This window comes from Pygoscelis adeliae, unplaced genomic scaffold, assembly GCF_000699105.1.
Source record: "Pygoscelis adeliae isolate BGI_AS28 unplaced genomic scaffold, ASM69910v1 Scaffold75, whole genome shotgun sequence".
Lineage (NCBI taxonomy): Eukaryota > Metazoa > Chordata > Aves > Sphenisciformes > Spheniscidae > Pygoscelis > Pygoscelis adeliae.
The window spans coordinates 2403247-2424881 of record NW_008824772.1 but is presented as its reverse complement, the minus strand read 5'-3'; the positions used below and the strand labels follow the sequence as shown (position 1 = coordinate 2424881).

Genomic DNA, 21635 nt, shown 5'->3' with positions numbered 1-21635 from the left:
GGCCGGCGCTGGGGAGCGCCGCGCAGCCCGCGGGCCGAGCTGTCATGAAAGGCCTTCTTGGGGCACCCCAGCGGAGCCCTCGGTAGCTTTGGGAAGAAGCGGTTTCAGTTTCAGATGATGTGATTTCAGAAATGTTCAGTTTTTAATAAACTAGGAGAGTTATAAAAGCCTTTGCGAGCCATCTTTCTTGGAGTCGTACACGTAAATCTTCTTTTATGGTTTGAATTATGAGATATGAATTCTCTTGTGTATTTTAAAAGGTATAGTTTCTTCTTAAGATACGTTAGATGTTTACGGTAGGATCATGCATCTTTAAGGGATGTTGAAATTCTCTGTGAAGTGCTCTGCAAATGATCTGGCGAACTTCTCAAGGTAACCGACAGGTAGATCGTCTAAATTAAAGCAGACTTTCTGAACTCTAGTATTATGAAATCTCTGCAGAGCTGTTCTGAGGACCTTGCGGTCACTTTCAGTTTTGGCGGTCTCAAAGTTTCAGAATGGGATTTTTATTTATTTGAAATGGCAGAATCTTTATTTTGAGCTTAGATGGCTTTTGAAAACATGGAGATAAAGTTGATGCGCACACATTCATAGTGCATTGACATGAGTTTTTTATCCTCTGAAAAAGTACTAGTGTCACTAATAGATACTGCAGATACTGTACTGCTTTATCTCACCATACTAAGTCATCTTAAGTTTTTAAAAACTAAGATTAATGTTGAACTTTTTTATAGCCATGCAAGAAACGGCGAGAGGAAGATACTTCCATAAAAACAATCACAACATATTTTTCACCATTAGCAAAACCGGTGGATAAAGCGTTGTCACCACCAAAACCCAACAATATATTGGATTATTTTAAAAAGACGTCTGTAGCTGAGAAAGCTCCATTACCAGTTGTAGCTGGAGAAAATAAACCACCGTTGGATGCTGATGACAAAGACTGTAAGTCACCTTTTCAACCACCTTTAAAGCGGAAGAGGAAAGGGAAGAGAGTTAGTTTAAATAATAAGCTAAGAGAGATGAAAGAATCTGAGAATGAACATGACATAGAAATCAGTAGTGATGACAGCAGAGAAACAACAGGACTGAAACAAGACAGAACTGATTTTATTGCTACTTGTACTTTAGTTGACCAAAAATGTGCAAGAGAATTAGCAGAAGATAATGTGCAAAGAGAAAACTTCTCAAATGCTGTCATCTACAGAAAAAATGCGAAGAAAGTTGGTTCTGAAATAAATGAAACAAAAAATAGGATAAGAAAATCAAGGAAAATGAAGCACAAAGTAAATATGGATTCGTCTGAAAGTTTTTCATCTGAAAACCAGCTGAATGAAAAGTGTAAAAAGGAGACAGAAGATAAGAAAAAGATGGTATCTCCTACAATAGCAGTGTGTGACATTACTATTAGTGACTCCAGTTTTGAAGTTCATACGGGTGATAAGACATCACAGGTAAATAATGGTACAATAACGGTGTCATTTGAGGACTTCTTGAAGAGTCAGGGAGAAAATAATGTGGATTGTGTTGAAGAAGACACAAAGCCAACAATGGACAATTCTGCTACAGCAAATGAAACGGACAAAAGTGATAGTATTAGTGACCCAGAAAAGTGTGAGGAATCTCAACAGCTGCCACTTAGAACAGTAACTGTCCTTGCACAAGTTCATTCCATTCCCCCAAAATTAGCTCCTTTACATAAGGAGCAAAAAGGCTCTAGGAAAATAGCTTCTATTTTTTTGAAGCAGAAAGGATGCGTAGGGGAAAAAGAAAGTAGCCCACCCCTCTTGGACAATGAACAAACTGAACAGGTTACTCAAAAAAGAAAATCTAATGTAGTTATTGAGGAAGAAGAATTGGAGTTAGCTGTGCTAGAGACCACAGGGTCTGATTCTTTGAAGCCAAAATGTACTCTGGAAGAAAGGCATCAGTTTATGAAGGCTTTTAGACAACCAATATCAGATGTAATAAAAAGTGGAGTTAAAAAGGCACCCGGAAAACAAAAGCAAGCCATTGGAAAGCCTTCAAAAGAAAAAGGAGGACCTGAAGATGACATTGCTTCAAATAAAGGATTAGAAAGTGGAGTACCAGAAGATTACGTGGACAAACGTACACATTCTAGTCCTGAAAACAACAGAACTAAAACCAAAAGACCTAAAAAGTTTCAGAAAAAAGGTAACAGAAGAAGAAATGCTTCAGAAACTAAGGAAATGAATGTCTCAAATACTAGCAGTCATAATGAAGATGAGGATTCAAGAGCTAATGTTCCTACTAAGGAAAACACCTTAGATGTAAGAATTTCATCAAGTCCAAAAGTGAATGAGTTAAGGAGGAGTTTAAGGCAAAAGAAAATCAAAACATCAAAAAACGTTACACCTGAAAAAAACAGGATTAGAAATACCTTTTCTGAAGATGAATTAAGTGGCTGTCCTTTTCAGACTTCTACACCAAAAGCAAGTAAGCAATCCTTGAAGAAAAGTAACGTGTATAAAGCTGAGGTGATTACAGTGCCCTTTGATGGAAACAGCCCAATAAGGTAAACATTTTAGAGTGTATTCTACCTTTTTGCACTTTGTTTTCCTGCAAGTGTTTTAAGAGTAAGACACAATTATAAATTGATTGGAATGCATACCAAAGCTGCATGAACACTGATCACGCTGGACAATAATACAGAAGAACCAAAGTTGACTCTATAAATGAAGTCAAAAGATTTTTTTTAAAAAAAACCCAAAACAACACAAAAAAAAAAAACCCAAACCCACAAACCACCAACTGGGGGGTTGCTTCTGTTTGCAGCACTGTATTTTTAAAGGCTTTTGAAAATGAGATTGAGAGTAACATTTCCCTTTATTACAAAGTAATAATTTCATAATGCTTTTTTCTCTAATTAGAATGAGGTTTACACGTATCAATGCGACTACAAAATCCAATAAAGCTGAAGCAATGAAAAACGAGGAGTTTAACTCCAAAAATACAAAGGTAATTTATGTAACAGTTTGTGTTTCAGTATTTTCTCATTTACTATATGCATATACTTGCGTTAATATTCAGAGTATTGTGATAGCCTAATGTAATACAATATGACAGTTCTCAGATGCCCTACGGAAAGAGAGTATTACTGTGATTTATGATAGAATTTGAGATAGTTTATTGTACAGTTATTGTACCTTAGATTTTAAAATATGTTTTATTAGTATAAATCTACTTTTCATAACAGAAGAATCCAATAAAATAGTATGCTCATGGTCTGCAGGTTCTCAGGACGGGACATAGTGTTTGGGTACAGCAGAACAGCTTATGCTTAAGAACATCACTGCCCATATTTCATTTGTTCTTTGGACAAATTGGAGGATCCCCTTGTAGGGCTCTCACTCCCTTTTGAAAAGTATTTATATCATCTTGGTTTGCTCTGACTTTCTATTCTTTCATTTTCTTTTTGATGCCAATAAAAGTTTATAAAAATCTTACGCTTTTATGAGTGTGAAAAATTATACTAATATGTGAAATACTTACCTAGCAATTATTACCTAGCAATATATTCAGTATTTTTGTTCTTTTGTACCTTGTTAACAGATAAGCTCTACTTCTAAAAATATATCCAAAGCGAAACAGCTGATTGAAAAAGCAAAGGCTATACAGCATAACAGATCAAAGGTTAATGAAGACTTACCAACTCCTGTGAGGCGCTCATCTCGACAGCGAGCTCTTGCTGAAAAGAAAAAATTACAAGAAAATGAAGTGAGCCTGTGTACTTTGTAGAGGAAAAAAAATTATTTTGATGTTTTTGTGATTCATTTAAGCAACAAAAATGTTTCTTATCTTGCAAACATTTCTTTTAAAAAATGAAATAAGGTAGATATCCATGCAATGGTATGGTAAATGTAAAATAGTAAAGTAACTGCCAGGCATAGACTGGAAAGCTTATCCTAATGAAGATCTATAAAATGCAGCAGATGGTCACACTTTAGAAGTGACTGTTTCTCTTCCCTGATGGACAGCAAGGTGTCTGTTTCAAATGTGTATGTTCTAGACATTTAAGTTTAGATGAGAGTAATTCTGGCCTTCATCCATATATTGGAGATCTTATTCTATATACTATTTACGTGTAGACAACAGTCATAAAAGTATTGTATGATCTTCAAATTGTATTTGATAACTTCTAAGCTCTCTAGCAGTTTCTTCAGTTTTCTCTGTACTGATCGCTAAATTGTGTTGTTAATAAAGGAGGAAAAGTTGTGTTTCCTTTCTTATTTTGTTTTCCCTCTAGGAATCGGTAGTAATTTTGGATTCAAGCCTGAGTAATGCCACTACTACAGTGCAGAATGTGAAGCAAAAGAATCTTCGGAGCTTAAATGATGTTTTGGGGAAAAAGTCTAGAAACTTGAAGGTTGCGAAGAACTCAGATGGTAATTGGGTCTTACTGAATGTGTTTAATTTTTATTACAGTTATTGACTATTATAACTTTATTTTATAAAGCTGCCTTTGCAGTACATTCATCTCTTCTGATTTTTTGTATAATATTCCGATATATACCTTTTATTTTTATGATATGAGTTAATAGCGCAGAGGTTATTTACACGTGCTGCTTTGATTTTTCTTCATTCAGGGAAAACTATGTTTGTTCGAAAAACTGCCAATAGTGTACTATGTTTTGTTGTCTTCTAATTTAAGGGTTTTTTTTAATGTTACAGAAAATAACATCTGTCGTGATGAAATAACTAGAAATATAATGAATTTTGTTAAAATACTCAACTTTCCCTTAAGAAAAGTAGATTTCCTAATGTTATTAAATGGAACTTACAGATAGTGAACAGAGAAGCAAGGTTAGAATCCTATATCAGTGCTAATCTAATCATGATTTCTTTTTAAAGGAAAACTGGGATATCCACCTTCCTTTCTAGGCAGAAATGCTCAAAACTCTGCAGATGAACCAATTGTGATCTTTGATGAAAGCAGGTCAGTTTTCAAGACTGCAGTTGCTTAAGAATCAAAATATATTTCAAGGTTACTTTAACATTCTCTAATTCTACAAATTTAAATACACTTATTGAAATGTGATATAAGTGTTCATGGTTTTTATACTGATCAATATGTTAATCTGCTTGTAAAAATTTGGGGGTTTTTTGAGAGTTCCTCAGCCATTGTTGAGCCATTTTAGATGGTTGAAAATGTAGTTGATGACTGATGAAAAAGAAATCCTAAATTGCATATAAAAATAAAAAACAAAGTGGATTTTTTTTAAATTAAAATCTCTAACACAAAATTTAAAATTAAATGTAAACTTACTACATTTAAATTAAATTTAGTGTTCTCCCAGACTATTTCTAACTCGTGTAGAAGTGAATGTGATTAAATTCTGTTGTAAGCCTTACATAGCTGGTAGTTCTAATGATTTTTTTTTTTTTTCCTATTTTCATTAAAGCCAAGATGCATCTGAAAACTCTCAAGATGATGATCAGTTCAGAGCAAAACGTGAATTCTTGATGAGTGGATTGCCAGAGTCACTGAAAAGGCAGATTGCAAAGAAAGCAGCAGCAATGGAAGCGTACTCTCTTGCAAGTTCATGTTTTAAGACTGTTGTCCATGTACAGCAGAAGGATGACTGTAAGCTTTTGTTCAGCCATTGTGTAAATGTATATAATAATTTCTAGTAAATCTGTGCAGAAAAGAAAAAACCTGAACAGCAGAACTTGCTATTGTGACTGGAATAACTGGCAGTTTCCTCTTGTTTCGTGTCGCAGTAAGAAAACAAAACTTAAAAGTTCCCAGTGAGATGTTTTTGAATACACAATTTACAAATTAAATTGATGCTAAAGTAATGTATACATTTATGAGTGAGGATGCAAAATTCTTAACATTTAGTCAAAAAAGTTAGTCTTTCAAGTTCCATGTTGGACTGACTGGGTCAGAAACCATTTCCTTCTGACAAAGGCAAAATATTTCTCAAAAGAGAAAAGAGCAGCCTGTTTCTTTCCACTAAGTGAGGGAAAGGGAAACGTTCTCATGAAAGGGCATGACAGAAAAGCAGAAGATAAAATAGCACTTAACAGTTTATACTTGCAAACCAACCAATAAACAAACGAAATCCTTGGTGAGCATCTGTCCCACAGAGACCCGGTGAGGGCACAGGTTATTATTTAGAGCAAGCAGAGCCCAGGAGCAACTTAGTGGAGAAGCGTTGTATGCAAAAATGCACCAATTTGTTCTGCTTGTGGGAGGTGGAATTAATAAAGATAAAAAGTTGATGCAGTGCAAGTTAAATAAGCTTGGCTTTGACATGATAAAGCTGTAATTAAAACCATTTACTCCTATTTACTGTAGGATGTTTTTGTCTGTGACTGTATCTCTGTTTTGTTAACGAAAGTTTCCTCTTCTTGTTTTGTTTTTGGTGGGGGTTCTTCTGTAGGTTATCCAATGTGGAAACTGAAATCACCATCGTGTCCTCTATTAACTAAGCTAAGGAAACTGAATACTGAAGTCACTAACGTCACAAAAATCACTCTCTCACTTGGTGAATTTTCCACTGTGAATTCAAAACTAACTGGAAACTGTTCTGCACCTGTGGTTAGTACTTTAAAATGGGGACTTGTGTTACAAGAAAAATGAAAAGAAAATTGAAATTGTTTTGTTGTTAGGACTTCTGTTGTTTTAAAAAATCCTGTAGTTTGAATCTGTTTCAGTCCTGGATTTTTTTTTTCCTGCTTGTGTGTGATTTACCCATTCTGCATTGTAACATTAGACAATTCTCAAGGCTTTCTGTTAATCTCTGGGTTTAACAAGACAGCTACCAATTTAAGTTATACAATGTTATTCTGTGTTGATTTTTCAAGTAATTTTGTGTGTGTGTGTGTGTATTACAGCTTTCTGGCCACCGATCAGTTTTTCCAGATACATTCAGGAAAGACTTATTAGATGAGATCATGTCTTCTAATTCTCAATTTCCTGTGAGAAAATACTTCTACAAGTTTCTGAAAAAGCAAACGGAATGGTTGGTTTTTGAAAACAATATACAAGGTTAGTAACCTACGTAGGGAAAAATAAACTCACATTCTCACTTTCTCTGGCATAAAAAGGCAACTTGGAATTTCTAGAAATATGTCAGTGAAGGAATACTGTTGTTGGAAATAAATTGATCCTCACATTTTAGGTCATTTTAACCAAATTCTTCAAATACGGCTTAAACAAATGCGTGGTTGTAATGGACGTAGCTTGAAATTTTAAAAGGATGTGGTGGTGGGTTTTTTTTTTTTCCTTAGAAAGCAGAGATGGCACTGCAAATTCTGAGGTAAATCAGAAACATTCTGACAATTGGAAGGAAACTAAGAGGAAAAGGAAAGAAACAGAAGACCACAAATCAAAAAGAAGAAAACAAATTGAAGGTACAGAGACTGAAATAAAATCCAGAGTTTCCAGGAACCTTATTTCTCCCGCATCTGGAGAAAAACAAGCAGAGACAGGACAAGCCACGCGTTTGGGAAAAAACAAGACCCAGAAACCAGATGTTAGGACAGAAGACGCTGAATATTTATCAGAGCCAAATGCACTTTCAGGTGACTGCATTTCCTGTCTGATTTTTAATTCTCTTTGCATTGAGGGAAAGTATATATGATGTACGTCAGCTTTCCACTGTGATGCAGAACACATATCTGGTCTTAATATTCTACTAGACTTGATCAACTCTTTTGCATGAAGAACTATTTAAAAATGGATAATATTTTTTCTGTAGGTGTTGAAAAGGAAGACATGCTCTGGACAGAAAAATATCAGCCTCAAGATTCCAGTGAACTTGTAGGGAACAAGAAAGAAATTGAAAGGCTACACAGGTCAGAAGTGGGAGCATGGATCCATTCTTAAAATAACTCAAAACATCATATTACTTGATTATGCTCAAAGAAGCGAAGTCAATTATTTTACACTACGCTTGCATAACACTTACAGGATATATATTTGTGGCTTTTGTTTTGGTTTACTTCCAAAAAGTTGCAGAAACAGATTGTCAGTTGGCGTGAATGATCTTTTGGTCATAGTTTCTTTTACAGTAATACCTCGGTAGCTTGTATGGTGTGGTACAAAACAAAAACACAGATGAAATACTGCATTAGGCTGTGGGATGGAATGGAATACTTAACTAATGCCCTTACAATTTTAGTAAAAATTATTTTTTGTCAGGTTATTTAAGCTTACACACTATGAATGAGAGATGGCAACTTAGCAGTACTTGTCTATACTTCCCTGCAAGCATGCCTGATCCTGATCTTGATGCACTGCCTCTGCTTTTGACAGTAATTTAGCGCTCAAGTCCATCTAATACCTTGTGCTTTCAGTTAAATTTTCTGTATGGGTTTAAGTTATTGTTGTGGCTCTTAGCAGAATTTAAGGTTCCATCTGACAAACAACACTAAACTACAAATGAGAAAACAAACTATTGAAAATGCTAAGTAGTTCGCCAAGTGACTTGTTTTTATACCAATCAACTAATAGAATGGAGAATGAGGAAGGAATCCTTTTTTACAAAAGAATCAAACAAGCCCTTAACAATTTATTTCTTTTTTAATCTGAAAGGACTTGATAAGTTTCTGAGAGGGATACCAAGTGGCTGATGTCCCCTGGCTTTATGTTCGGTTCCATCTGAATTTGGTTCACTTTATTCAGCAGTAATTTTTAATTTTGTTCTGTTCCTTCCTTTTATAGTTGGTTAAAAGAATGGAAAAAAAGAGCTGATTGGGAAGAAAAAAGAAATCAGAAAGGGGAAAAGGAGGACAAAGAGCATGAAGGTGCTGATAGAATTAAAAATAATATATATAGCTTCTCTTTGTTAAAGTTGGCATAAAAATGACGTGAATCCTTCCTTTTCTTTTAAATAATTCTACAGATTCTTTGGACAGCCTTGACTTTAAAGATAAGAAGTCTGATATTGAGGAAGAGACTAGCCTTTGCAATACAGTTCTGATAACTGGCCCACCGGGAGTGGGGAAAACTGCTGCAGTATATGCTTGTGCTCAGGAGCTTGGTTTTAAGGTTTGTGGAGTCCTTCCGTCAGTGCCATTTTTCTTATTTGTAACTAGTGATATGAAAGCATTTGTCATACAAGATGTCTAAAATTTTTTTTATGTAAATTAAATATCATTGCAGATATTTGAAGTCAATGCCTCTTGCCAGCGTAGCGGTAGACAGATATTGTCTCAACTAAAAGAAGCTACTCAGTCTCATCAAGTGGACAAAAAAGGCATTAATGCACATAAGCCTTGCTTTTTTAACAGTTGTAGCAGTGCCAAGTCACCGAGTAAGTTTCATGGTTGTATCTGGGTTTTTTTGTTTGATTGGGGTTTTGGAGAGGGGTTGTTGGTTTTTTGTTGGGTTTTTTTTTAGGAATGGAGTTCCCAAAACAATTTTTAGACATCAGTTGTTTAAAAAAGATAGCAAATTTCAGCTTATCTGGCCATAATAATAAGAAATGCTCTGTTGGTTAACTACATACCAAATTAAATAATGACTTTATCAAAATGACTGACTCTTGATTATCTTAAATTATTTCTGTAGTGGAGTAAGTGCTATGGCACTTGAATAGAAAGTTGAACAGAAAGCACTCCCTATAACAGGAGAGAAGTAAAATAAGCAGAAATCAGCACAGTAAACCTGTCCTGTACTAGATACAAAACTGGGATTTGCTGTAAATTTGCCTGAGAAATGTCAGTTTGAGATTACGTTTCCAGCTTAAGTTTAATATTAAACGTATCTTGCAGAAAAAATGTATTCTCCAAAGAAAGTTATTTCACCAAGAAAACCTCCACTATCACCAAAAGCAGCAGGATTAAAACGAAGCTTGCCCCCTAAAACACTTGCAAACTATTTCAAAATTTCTTCCAAACGTAAAGGTAATGATGGAGCAGTAACATCTCAAGAAAAAAATAAAGGTAGGTATCACTATTTAATAATTAGTTACCTTTGGAGACGCAAATGCTACACTGTACTACTGTATATGTGGAGCTGTGGAGAAAAGAGTAGAGCACACTTACTACGCTCCAACTGCCGGTAAGAGTTACTTAATGCATCTCAGATACGCTTAACTACATAGGAAGTAGTCATTACTCTGTATTACAGGAGAGTTAATTAGGCTACAGACTATCTGAAGTTCAGTAGGCTTTCCTTAGTTGTTTGGTCTCGGGGGGCGCGTTTTGGGTTTTTTCCGGAGCATTTAGGTAAGAGAAGATAAATTAAAATCTGTTTTTAGAAAAACACACTTTTATATTACCTGAGTGCCTGTTTCAGGTTGGCGTGGAACAATCATTGTGCTAGGTGGTGTGTGTGTGTGTGTGTATATATATATATATATAAAAATCAGAATTAAGAGGTCCTTTAAAGCCAGTAAATGTTTGATTACAGACTGTGGATTTTAATACATAGAAAGGCACACTGAAATCTTTGAGTCTCTTAATATTGGAAGGTATATTTCCAAATGTTTCATGGAATCAGGAAGTCTTAAAGACAGGTTTGTAGAAAGGAAATAATATATTTGGACAACCAGTACTTTTGCACAGACAGTACAGAGGAATGCGTGAGCAAAGTTGCTGGATTGAATTGGGGCAATCGAGTCTAGTCCCTGTCTTTTCAGGCAATCGTATTGCACTGTCTTGAAGGACTTATCTACTCCATGCCCCTGAGATATCATAGGTCACAAACAGGTTAGGTGCAGAATTAATTCTATAGATAGTCAGCCCTTCACCAAACACTGTTGAATTCCCAAAAAATTTGTTGCCTTTTTTTTTTTTTTTTTTTTTTTGAACAAGAGACATTAGAAAAGGATGTAGGTCAGATTTCTAAGTTTTCATGTCTGTAGATTTTCTTAAGCAGTTTATACATGGGGTGTTTTTGAAACCAGTGCCTAGAATGCATATTAAATGGTTTCAGTCCTCCTTTACTTCCTACTCAATTCTTTGCCCATCTGCAGGAAATACTCAGAATTCACGTGAAGAAAAGAAAGACGTTCAAATTAAGTCAATAAACAAAGAAGTAGAAGGAGGAGAACACAACAGAAAAAGTGCAACATCTCTCATTCTTTTTGAAGAGGTAAAATTCATGTGAAATGTATTGATGTGAGCAATAGATCCTTTCATTACGTTTAAAGAGTTTAACTTTTTTTTCCCTCCTTCCTCCTTGAGACTTCTAGGTAGATTGAAGTGTGAGGGTTATCAACTTCTTAAATTAATTCAACATTTAATGATTTCATCCTCATGAATACTTTTTTAACCATGGGTTGTTATTTTAAAAGATAAAGAAACTACATCTATCAGCAGTTGTTTGCTGTTGGAACAGTTTGCAGGATTCTGCTAATTTAATTCCTTTGATTATGCCGACAGTGTTGGTTTATAATTTTACACTACTTAAATGCACTGAGACACTTTCAAAGGCACCATTAACACCCCAGTAATTACAATATCTAAGCCCACATTAAATTTTTCTTCTCTTTAACCTCTTGCCCAAAAATGTCTTTAAGTCTTAAACTAAGAATACAAAATTGCAGCCAAGAATGTAATCTTAAGTAAATAAAGGAGGTATAGCAATGTTGCAAACTGTGGGCTGATCCTACAGATCACTGGTGCAATTCTATTAAAAAGAAAAAAACAAACTTCAAAAGCCACCTGGACGTGGTCCTGGGCAACCGGCTCTAGGCGACCCAACTTGAGCAGGGGGGGTGGACACGTTGACCTCCAGAGGTCCCTTCCAACCTGTCTGTGATTTTGTAAGCTTCAGCAGGGAAGACTGATCAGAGTGGTGTGTGCTAACAAGTGAACTTTACCTGAAGCGTGTATACTGTCGCTGCCCATGCATGTTCAAGAAACCTGTATTAATGTTAAGTCTTACTCAGTCATTAACAGTGTGACTGCATTCATAGCTTGCAGCTATTGTTAAAGCCATTGATATTTTGCGCTTCATTTGCTTTCTATAGGTAGATATAATATTTGATGAAGATGCAGGATTTCTAAGTGCAATAAAGACATTCATGGCAACTGCAAAGAGACCTGTAATTCTTACTACCAATGGTGAGTAGTGTTTGTTACAGTCATTAGGCTTTACAGACCGAAGAGCCTCTTTTAATAAGATGGTTTAAATGGTGATGGCTGAATACAGCTCCTAAATGTAAAATTAAATGAGTGGAGACTATAAAGCGAGTATTTTAGTATTTGAATAAAGATACTGGCCGCTGTAATGGGTGAAGAAGATAATTAGTTTTGAACATAATGTCGTGACAGTTCACTGATATCTCCTTATATAGATCCAACATTCAGCTTAATGTTTGATGGCTATTTTGAAGAGATCAACTTTAGAACCCCTTCCTTGGTAAGTCTGTGTTCAGAAATGCAGATAAGTCCCAAGCAAGTAATTGTCAACTAATTTAAGTTTGAAATGTAAATGTAGATGTAGGTTTATATTTATCTGATGTAATATATCTGTTTCATCAGAAGACTATTTTTGGGGGTTTTATGCAAGGATGTGTAGGATGTATTTATCTTTACATGTAGAATTTTTATTACTAGCTGGGAAGATTTATTGTCTTAACCATTTAGTATTTGAGAGAATTACAATAAGAACATCACTGCATCACTTAATTTAGTTTTTAGGATGTAGTAAATTATGTCATAGATGATATATGTAATAGTTTTGATGTTAAGGCTGACTATGCCAGTATTGGTTCATTCATTAAAAAGTATAGGAACTATTCTAGAAATATTATGGGTTATTCCTTTAATGTAAACACTAGTATTCTGTATAGCAAATAGTTTTATTTGCAACTATGTGTTATATGAAAAACCTAAATGAGACTCAGAAGGAACTAACTTTTGAGAAAGGGAATTTCTTTAATGTGAAATTGAAAATCTTTTGGGCTACCAGACAACTGCAGAGTTGAAAGAAAGAAAAACCTTTTAAAGTGAATATAGTTCACTAAAACCTGTTCACTGGTGATGAGAAACAAGGTGTGTGTGGTTTCAGGAACATAGGCAGAATATGTGTGTTTTGTTTGTTTTTAATGAGTTGAATTTCTAAATTGAACTTAATTCTCTGATGTGGACTGTTTAGATTTGGTACAGTATTCTGCCTTTCTATAGAGGTTATAATGTAACTGTAATCTAATAAACTAATCTGTATTAAAAGGCAAAATGTATTGCAAGCATAAATAGAATAATTTGCTTCTGTGTGACTATTGAGTCTGATTGGTAAGAGTTGTTTTCAATGGTCTTTGTCTAACTTTTGTTTAGATAAATGCCGCTAGCTATCTTCAAGTGCTGTGTCTGGCTGAGAATCTACGAACAGATGTAAAAGACTTAGCTGCTCTGTTAACCACAAATAACTGTGATATCAGACAAAGTGTTCTCTACTTACAATTTTGGGTTAAAAGTGGAGGTGGATGCTTGAAAGACAAATGTTTGGCACATCATGGTAGGTTGATTTAATTTAATTAAAAAATTCTCCATCTTAACATGAGTTTGATTAAATCAAACCATTCTTAGACATGTATGAATAGATGGTAACTTTCTGTAAGACTCCAAAACATTTGGGTAGGGTTTTGGGGGGTTTTTTTTGGCTACTTCAAAGCCTTGTATATATGCATAAGGAACTAAAAGTTAGATTTTTATTGCACCTGTTTATTACCCATCATTATGGTACTTAATTATCTCCCTTTCCTCTTCTGAGTAGCTGTCATGGTTTAATCCCAGCCGGCAACTGAGCACCACACAGCTGCTCGCTCACTCCCACCCCGGTGGGATGGGGGAGAGAATCCTGGGTAGGATGGGGGAGAGAATCAGAAGAGTCAAAGTGAGAAAAAAAGACCTCGTGGGTTGAGATAAGAACAGTTTAATAACTGAAATAAAATAAAATAGTAATAATAACAACAATCATAATAAAAGAATATACAAAGCAAAGTGATGCACAATGCAATTGCTCACCACCCGCTGACCGATGCCCAGCCAGTCCCCGAGCAGTGGTCACCACCCCCCGGCCAACTCCCCCCAGTTGATATACTGAGCATGACGTCCCATGGTATGGAATAGCCCTTGGGCCAGTTTGGGTCAGCTGTCCTGGCTGTGCCCCCTCCCAGCTTCTTGTGCACCTCCAGCCTTCTCAGTCAGTAGAGCATGGGAAGCTGAAGAGTCCTTGACTAGTGTAAGCACTGCTCAGCAACAACTAAAACATCAGTGTGTTATCAACATTATTCTTGTACTAAATCCAAAACACAGCACTGTACCAGCTACTAGGGAGAAAATTAACTCTATCCCAGCCGGAACCAGGACAGTAGCAAAATTGGGCAGAGCAGGGAGCCAGTAGTAGTTTCCCTTCAACTCGGAGTTTGCAGTTCTTTATCCATTCAGCTGAGTTATAGGTAATTCGCCTAGAAGAAGCAGAACTGAAAATAGGAGAAAAGTGGGACAACTAGCAAGCAGGCAGCAAGGATAAGAACTTGGTCCCAGAGGATATACGAGGAGTATCCTCAACAGGTGTGGGTGAGTGAGACAGCGTGTGAGCGAGTGACAGAGAGAGACTAGTGGGGCATACGAGGAAGAAGAGACTATTTCAAATGGTTACTTGCAAAGAAGGGAGAGCGGGCAGATTGGCAACACTTCAGAAATGAAATGGGGATGATGTATGGGCATGGGGATGACTAATTTCAGTTGCTATATTCATTCAGAACTGCAGCAAGAGGTGACAGTTATTTTAGAAAATCCCTTTAGAAAAGGAAAACCCCAACTTCAGCAAAGAGGGGAAAAATCAATTTCATGATGCAATTGTTTCTTTTCAAGTAAAGCATGTTATCTTTGTGCAGGAGGAGATGAGACAAATAAAGCAGATCATGTAATTCATTCTGAAAAGACTGCTGATTCCAAGACTGATTTTTCGCAAGTTGATGCACGTCTTCAGGAGTTTCCAAAATGTGATACAGGCTGTGTAGAGACGTTGCTTGGCCTTAAGAATATCCTGTTGCCTTCAGAAGATTTGTTTACATTTCTTAAGGTATTTTTGTAGTCGACTAGCTAGTACTTTGAATGATTGCCAGATAATTGAGTGTAATTGTCACTATGAATAGCATCTTCTTAGAAGCAAATCTCTTTGAAAAGCTTTGTTGTAGAATTTAGGGCATTTTGTTGTTATTAAGCAAAATCTGAACTGGGCCAGTCTCCTGCAAGCAACAAACAGTCCCTCACCTCATAAACGCAAAGCCAGGAGTATGAGATTTTCTGTAATAACATTGTCTTTTTTAAAAAATTATTTGAATGTATTAATAAATTTTTCACTATTATTATTTTACAGCACAAAATCACAACCATGGAGAAATGGAATAAATTGATGCAGCTTCTCACAGAATTCCAGATTAAGAAAGTGGATTTTATATATAGTAATCTTGAACTTATTCTTCCCTTACCAGTGCAAGTACTTTCAAACCAGTCTGAAGCCTCTAACTCTATACTTCAAAGGACTACCATTGTTTCTTCGAAAAACAGATCTACTAACAGTTATTGCTCTGGAAAAAGTAGCCCTGGAAAAAAGTCTAAAAAGACAAAGAAGCAGAAAAGGCTTGATATATTGGATGACAGTGACTTATTTGATACTGGACTGAACTATTCAGCTGAATTCATAACTTTGCCATCAGATAGTCCTATGTCATGTGCTGAAGTGAATAAAGAGGAATCAAAATTGTCAATGAATAAAGAAGAAAAAGAAATTAAAACTAAAACCTCGGCAAATGAGAAAAGGTCTGCTCTTGTTTTGCAGTGTCTGAATTCACTGACTGAATTTGTGGAGAACATGTCTTTCTTGGATTGCTGTGTAAACACTAACACCGAGGAACCACTGGAGTTTTCTAAAGATGAAGGATTTAATTGGACAAATGGCAAAATCAAAAATGGTCTTTGTGATGAATTCAGTATAGAAAATACTGATTGGTGGGTTTCCCAGAGCTGTAGTGAAATAAAGGCAGCTATTGAAGCACTCAGTTTTAACAAATGTTCTGTTAATATTTCACAAAACTTGGAATCCTCTTTGAGTACCAGTAAAACACCTGAAAGTGATCAACTGGAGGGACTTACTTTGCGTATTTCAAACACAAGAAATTATGTATCCTTCAGTCAGTCAACTGATTCAAGGTAAGACTTTGCTAATATTTCTGGAATATAATGCAGTTATTTGTCAATAAAAGCATTTCACAGGGTGTAGGACTGTTTCAGATACTATGTATACACATTCATACCAAGATGAATGTTGTCAGTGTGTCTCAAAACGCTGGAATATGTTGTTCACTTTGCTTAAATAAGCTTAAATTAACTGCTGGGCAATCTCTGCAAAAAGTGACTTTTCTTGTTTGGATAGCCTGACTATAATGTTATTCAGGAATGGTAGCCTTAATGTGGTCTATTTACTTTAGAAACGAATAAACAAACACCACCACTACCCCCAAAAGAAAAAAACAAATCTAAAGGAATGGCTTTTTCAAGACAGACAGATGGACTGAAATGGATTCTGCAAGTACTAGACATGCAAATTTTTCATCCAGTGCCTGGTCATATTGAGTCTGTATTAGATGCGTAGGTGTTGCTTGATGAAGACCTAACAAAATTCAGAGCAAAGTTATTGCAATTTTTTGGTAGTACCTTATGCTACTGAAGAATAGCCTTTAATATATTATAAAAGATCGAAGAATACATTGCTGCTAGCAAGTGTGGATATGAAAGATTATTTTTAACATAAACAAGTCGTCATACATGAAATTGGCATAATAGGTGAATAAAACCTATTCAAGTGTCTGAATAGGAAAATAGCTTAGACTTATTTCTGTAAGTCAGTACCCAGAGGAGCAAGGTCAAAATGGAGCTAACCATCTAACCTGTGACCAAGTTTGGCCAATATATCATGAGTTATTGACATTCTGGCAAATACCAATGTATATCAGATCCAATCGCATGACGCTTTTAACTTTTGAAGACCACAGATGCTTTCAGTTACACTGTCTGGCAGATGTACTAAACCTCACATACATAACTAGATTGTGAAGACCTCCCCTGACTAGACTCTATAGTTAAGCTAAGAGCATTGGCCAAACAAACTACTGTCCCTCCTGTTTCTATCTCCGAGTTGCAGCTTTGTGATGCTGTGTAAGCAGCACACGATCAGAAGTTGCAGGCATCTAATCCATTGGGACACAGTTTTGGACATCGGTATGTTTAAGAGAGTTCTAAACCAGTGGGTTTTATCTTAACAGAACAAAATAGGGACTGCATATTCTTGAACAAGAAACAATAAAGCTTCATTTTCCATTTTAGCATTCACAAAAAAGCACAGAAGAGGCTGGCAGTCATCAGAACTGTATTTTCCAGAAGTCCTTTAAACCTGGGTAATAAGCAAGCCAGCATACTTGAATACCTCCCCACTCTTCGCTGTATCTGTAGGTCTGAGAAGCTTAAAGAGCAAGGGAAGACTAAAAGAAGGTAAGGTTTTTTTTGTTTTCCTAAATCTTGCTACATTTCAAGATACAACGTAGTTAAGAATTTTAATAAAATATTTTTTCAAAAAATCCTAGACGAGAAAGGTGAATGTTTGCCTATCTAAATAATGAAAGGGTTGCCTTGTATTTGGAAATAACTTTGTTCTCTTATAGTCACTTTTACTTTTCTTTTTATAGGTTCTTGCATTATCTTGAAGGGATTCATCTCGAAATACCCAGACAAATGATAAATGATCTGTCTTTGGACTTCCCTTAAAATTGCTAACAACAGAAATACTTTGTGCCTAATGGTGGTATTCTCACCATAGTTTGATTTTTTTTTTTAATTTTTTTTTAAACCACATTATTTTATTGTATATTCAGAGCCATTTGTATATTAAATTTCTATAAGTATTTAAAATAATGTATATATCTATCATCATGATAGTGCTCTCCACAACTGAAATGTGGGTTCGTCTGGTGCTTGTCCAATAAGTGCATTTATAATATTTAAATGCACAAACTAATCAATGGGAACTACTTCATACTATCTTTCTCTGTGATTTGTGTATCACATAGCAAGAAGACCTTTTGTAACGACCAACTGTCACAACTTCCACAGCAAAGTTGCTTTTTTCTGAGGAGACCGTTTTAATAAAAGAAGCTTGTTTCTTTCTGAGTTTGCAGTTAAGTGTTAAATAACCCTGGGTGGGAGGGGGGCAGGGAGAGGATGAGACAAGTCTTCTAAAATGTGAATGACTAAAAACAACTCCTCACAGTAACGGCTGGGTAACAAAGTCTTTACAAAGCACTGTGCCTCAATGTACATATATTTGTATAAATTCGTTTCATTTTGTTATTTACAGCTGTCAGATCTGCATGTTAATCTCCTAAAAAAGTAAAGAAAGTACTGTAGTTCAAGATGGACTCAGAGATTAGGCAAGATTTTGTAAATAACAATTATTCCAGTGTTACTTTTGGTTTCAGTAATATTTAACTACTTCTAGTCTTGTATATTGTGTTCTATTTTTATACTTCATTTTGTATTTGACAAGACTTCAGCCTGATTATTTGTGATTGAATCTGTTTTTATATGACAATAAATTTGTGAGACTTTGGAACAATTCTGAATATTTCTGTTGTATGAAAAGTAAGACTCCTAAAACTTAATGTTTTCAGTCCATAAAGATGATGTTTAAGGGTTTTTTAACTGGAAATAGTTCAACCATGTAGCTTTCCACCTTTATATCGCAGTTGGACTGTTCTTCTTCCTCAAACTGAGTCAGATTGGTGCCATGCAGGGGTACTCCTCTTATCTCAGTGCTTCTGTAATAATAAGGAAGGCCATTTTCTAGTACATTCTGTTCTCATCTTACATTTTTCATGTCTTAGAGATGTTCAGGAATGAGAAATATTTACGAAAACAGTAAATTATTTTAAGCTTCCGCATTGTAGATAATAATCTTTATAGCTTACTCTTTCAGTAGCCCAGAATTATCAAATAAGAATGAAATAAAGTGGTGGCTGTTAGAATCTTAATCGGTTGTATAGTATCAATGGTCTAAGCAACTCCTGTACATTCTTTTGTAAAAATAAATAAACAAAATTTTAAGATTTTTTTTTAAAATAAAAAAGTAGAAGTGTATCTGTTTGCTGCTTTATAAAGGCAATCTCAATCTAAGTAGATTACAGTGGGGGCCTACATAAATTGGAAACAGGCGCCGTAAAGTATTATTTTAGGAAATTCGTTGGCAATTTAAAAGATAAAGTAGAAAGCAATGGGAGACAACTTACCTCCTTTTGAAGTCAACTCTCTGGTTCTAATAACTGCCTTAAGAATTTTTTTTTAATAGAATATCCAGGCTATGGTGTCCACAAGGAATCCAAAAGGTAAGGTGGAATTCAAGTATTTCACTTCTCGGTAAGATACTTGTGTGCAATTACCACATAAAACCAACTCAAGCTAGTTTGAATGAAAGATAATCTACTTGTGATGATTTATTTGAACTCTGATAAACTAGCAACTTTGCATTTTTATGCATCAAGTATGAGCATCTTTTGTATGCTAGAAGAAAGCAAGTTTCCATGAGGGATAAGTCTTGAGGAAAAGAGATCTGGGGCTGGTTTTGATTAACTCAGCTTAAAAGGAAATGCTTCACAAGATCCATTTCAGTACTGCGGAAGTCTCCTACCTTTGATTCAAAATGTTTTCCTGCAATAGTGTGGGCCCTGCTTAGTACTTTATACTGCCCATCTAGCTAGCTTACGTGTCTTACGTAGTACGGCACACAACATTGCTTCCACAGTGTGAAAGTGTAATGTAAGAAAAAACAAGCTTCTCCTTGGAGCAGAAAACACGTTTTCTTCCAAAATATAAAAATCAGCTTCAGGCATCTTGGGGATGACTGAAGATACCTGGAAAGGAAAAAGACAAACCCCATGCCTACGATCTACCTAAACAAAAGAATTCAGTGAAACCAGAAGTAAAAAACCCCTGGAGTTTCACAATGACTCTACACCCTGTTTAAGAAGTAGTAGTTATTACTAGGTGTACAGTAATTTAAAAACAAAAAACCAACAAACATGTTGTTCTTGTTGAAATCTCGGTCAAGTTTCAAGCTTTTCTTTCTTTTTACAGTCATTCCAATATTGCTTTCTAGAATGTAAATGAAGGTGACATTTTTCTACAATTCCATGAGTAATACAGAAAAAAGCAGTTAAGCCTTAGGCGTATTCTTGCAAGCATATGCTGTATCAATACTAACGCAGAGTAGAAGTAGGAGGATGGAAGGATCCCTTTGCAAGCAAGACTATCTCAGTCTTTGTAAAAGCCCTGGAACAGGGCAAGATGTATCTTGACAGCCAAGGGCAGGGAAGGACATGTCCCTCGCAAGTTGCGGAAAGACACTGAAGCTCAGCCATCCGAGTATGACACTGAGAAAAATGATGGGGCTACTGACCAATGTGGTTTTGGTGGTGGGTTTATAGGTTGTCTTGAATATAAATAACCATTTTGCAAATGCCATACAGCTTCTCTTCTATATTTTACAGGATTTGTAAGGACACCACAAAGATTAAGCTAGCAAAAGAGCTTCAATGTATGGCTTGCAAGAAAATTATCTCTGGGGAAGATTAAATCGATGTTTATATTGTAGTATAGCACAGTTCTTAAAGGGTAAGTGCTGAAAAGAGAGGTTTTATGTAGGTAGTTGAACAATACTCAACTTTTCAGATCTCCTGCTGCTGTTTATTTCATGACTTCACAATATTAAAAAAAAATAAAAGGTACTAAATGCTATTTAGTGCCTAAAAAGATGGAAAAAAATGTGTCAGTACTTTCAACTGATAACATGTCTAGTATAGTATTTTGTCATCTGCAAAATAAGTAACTACACAATGTTTTTACAAGATTTACTAAAGAAGAATCGCATATTATAGTGCACCGTAGTAATGCAAGTTAGCTATGCAAACTGTTTTACCTGAAACTATAGTAAAATGAAAAATATTTTAATACCTTTTAATCTATTCCTGATTTAATTAATCTTGAAAACCTTTCCCTCGCCTTAAAATTTTCTCTTTTTTTTCTTTCCTTAGATAAACTGAATATTAAGTCACAGACTTTTTGACATTGGCTTTATCTTGCAAGAGGGACATTTTCATTAGGCTTTGCAAATCCTGAAATGCTCCTTTTTCCCTCTGCTGAGTTATGCTGACAGGTTTTTTTCCTTGCAGCACTTTGGTGTCACAGGGCTCCTTCTCAGATAAGGTGTTGAGCCCTTGCAGGGCAGCAGAGCTCTGCTGAGGAAGGCGTAACTCCCCTGCTGCCGGGGGTATCGATGCTTTGGTCGATGTCTGGTGAACGGATGCCGTTCTGTTAGGTAACAGGCTTTTTAAAATTAGGTTTTTTTAGAGACAAACCTGAGGTGGAGTTGAGGCAAACCTGTCGGTGCGTGGATGAGCCCTCCTCCTGGACACAGGACCCTTAGTAATGAATTTTCAGAGCAGAAACTCATAACTCGTTGGGGGAGGCTTATCCTAGCTTGACTGAGTGCTGTGCAAAGACAGAAAAAGGCTTATCTCGGCGTAACGAGCGGTGGTACGGGGCTGCTGTGGTGCCCGGCCGTTACTGACTCGCTTCACGCGGTACCGGGGACAGGGACG

The 21635-nt window shown here is 35.9% G+C and overlaps 2 protein-coding genes across 2 annotated transcripts in view; both read left to right on the top strand.

Moving 5' to 3' along the window:
- Window positions 1-17899, top strand: part of ATAD5 (ATPase family, AAA domain containing 5) — a 19804-nt gene extending 1905 nt beyond the window's left edge. The window contains exons 2-23 of the mRNA XM_009323786.1: window positions 735-2536; window positions 2892-2979; window positions 3574-3738; window positions 4268-4406; window positions 4873-4957; window positions 5424-5605; window positions 6408-6565; window positions 6862-7019; window positions 7262-7551; window positions 7728-7824; window positions 8693-8775; window positions 8874-9019; window positions 9134-9284; window positions 9745-9915; window positions 10950-11068; window positions 11949-12042; window positions 12276-12340; window positions 13258-13438; window positions 14823-15010; window positions 15308-16140; window positions 17314-17478; window positions 17673-17899. Coding sequence (XP_009322061.1) covers window positions 735-2536; window positions 2892-2979; window positions 3574-3738; window positions 4268-4406; window positions 4873-4957; window positions 5424-5605; window positions 6408-6565; window positions 6862-7019; window positions 7262-7551; window positions 7728-7824; window positions 8693-8775; window positions 8874-9019; window positions 9134-9284; window positions 9745-9915; window positions 10950-11068; window positions 11949-12042; window positions 12276-12340; window positions 13258-13438; window positions 14823-15010; window positions 15308-16140; window positions 17314-17478; window positions 17673-17751 — 5439 coding nt within the window. The 3' untranslated portion in view covers window positions 17752-17899. The remainder of the gene's footprint in view (window positions 1-734; window positions 2537-2891; window positions 2980-3573; window positions 3739-4267; window positions 4407-4872; window positions 4958-5423; window positions 5606-6407; window positions 6566-6861; window positions 7020-7261; window positions 7552-7727; window positions 7825-8692; window positions 8776-8873; window positions 9020-9133; window positions 9285-9744; window positions 9916-10949; window positions 11069-11948; window positions 12043-12275; window positions 12341-13257; window positions 13439-14822; window positions 15011-15307; window positions 16141-17313; window positions 17479-17672) is intronic.
- Window positions 17900-19339: 1440 nt separating this feature from the next.
- Window positions 19340-21635, top strand: part of ADAP2 (ArfGAP with dual PH domains 2) — a 10298-nt gene continuing 8002 nt past the window's right edge. Inside the window, exon 1 of the mRNA XM_009323785.1 lies at window positions 19340-19364. Coding sequence (XP_009322060.1) covers window positions 19340-19364 — 25 coding nt within the window. The remainder of the gene's footprint in view (window positions 19365-21635) is intronic.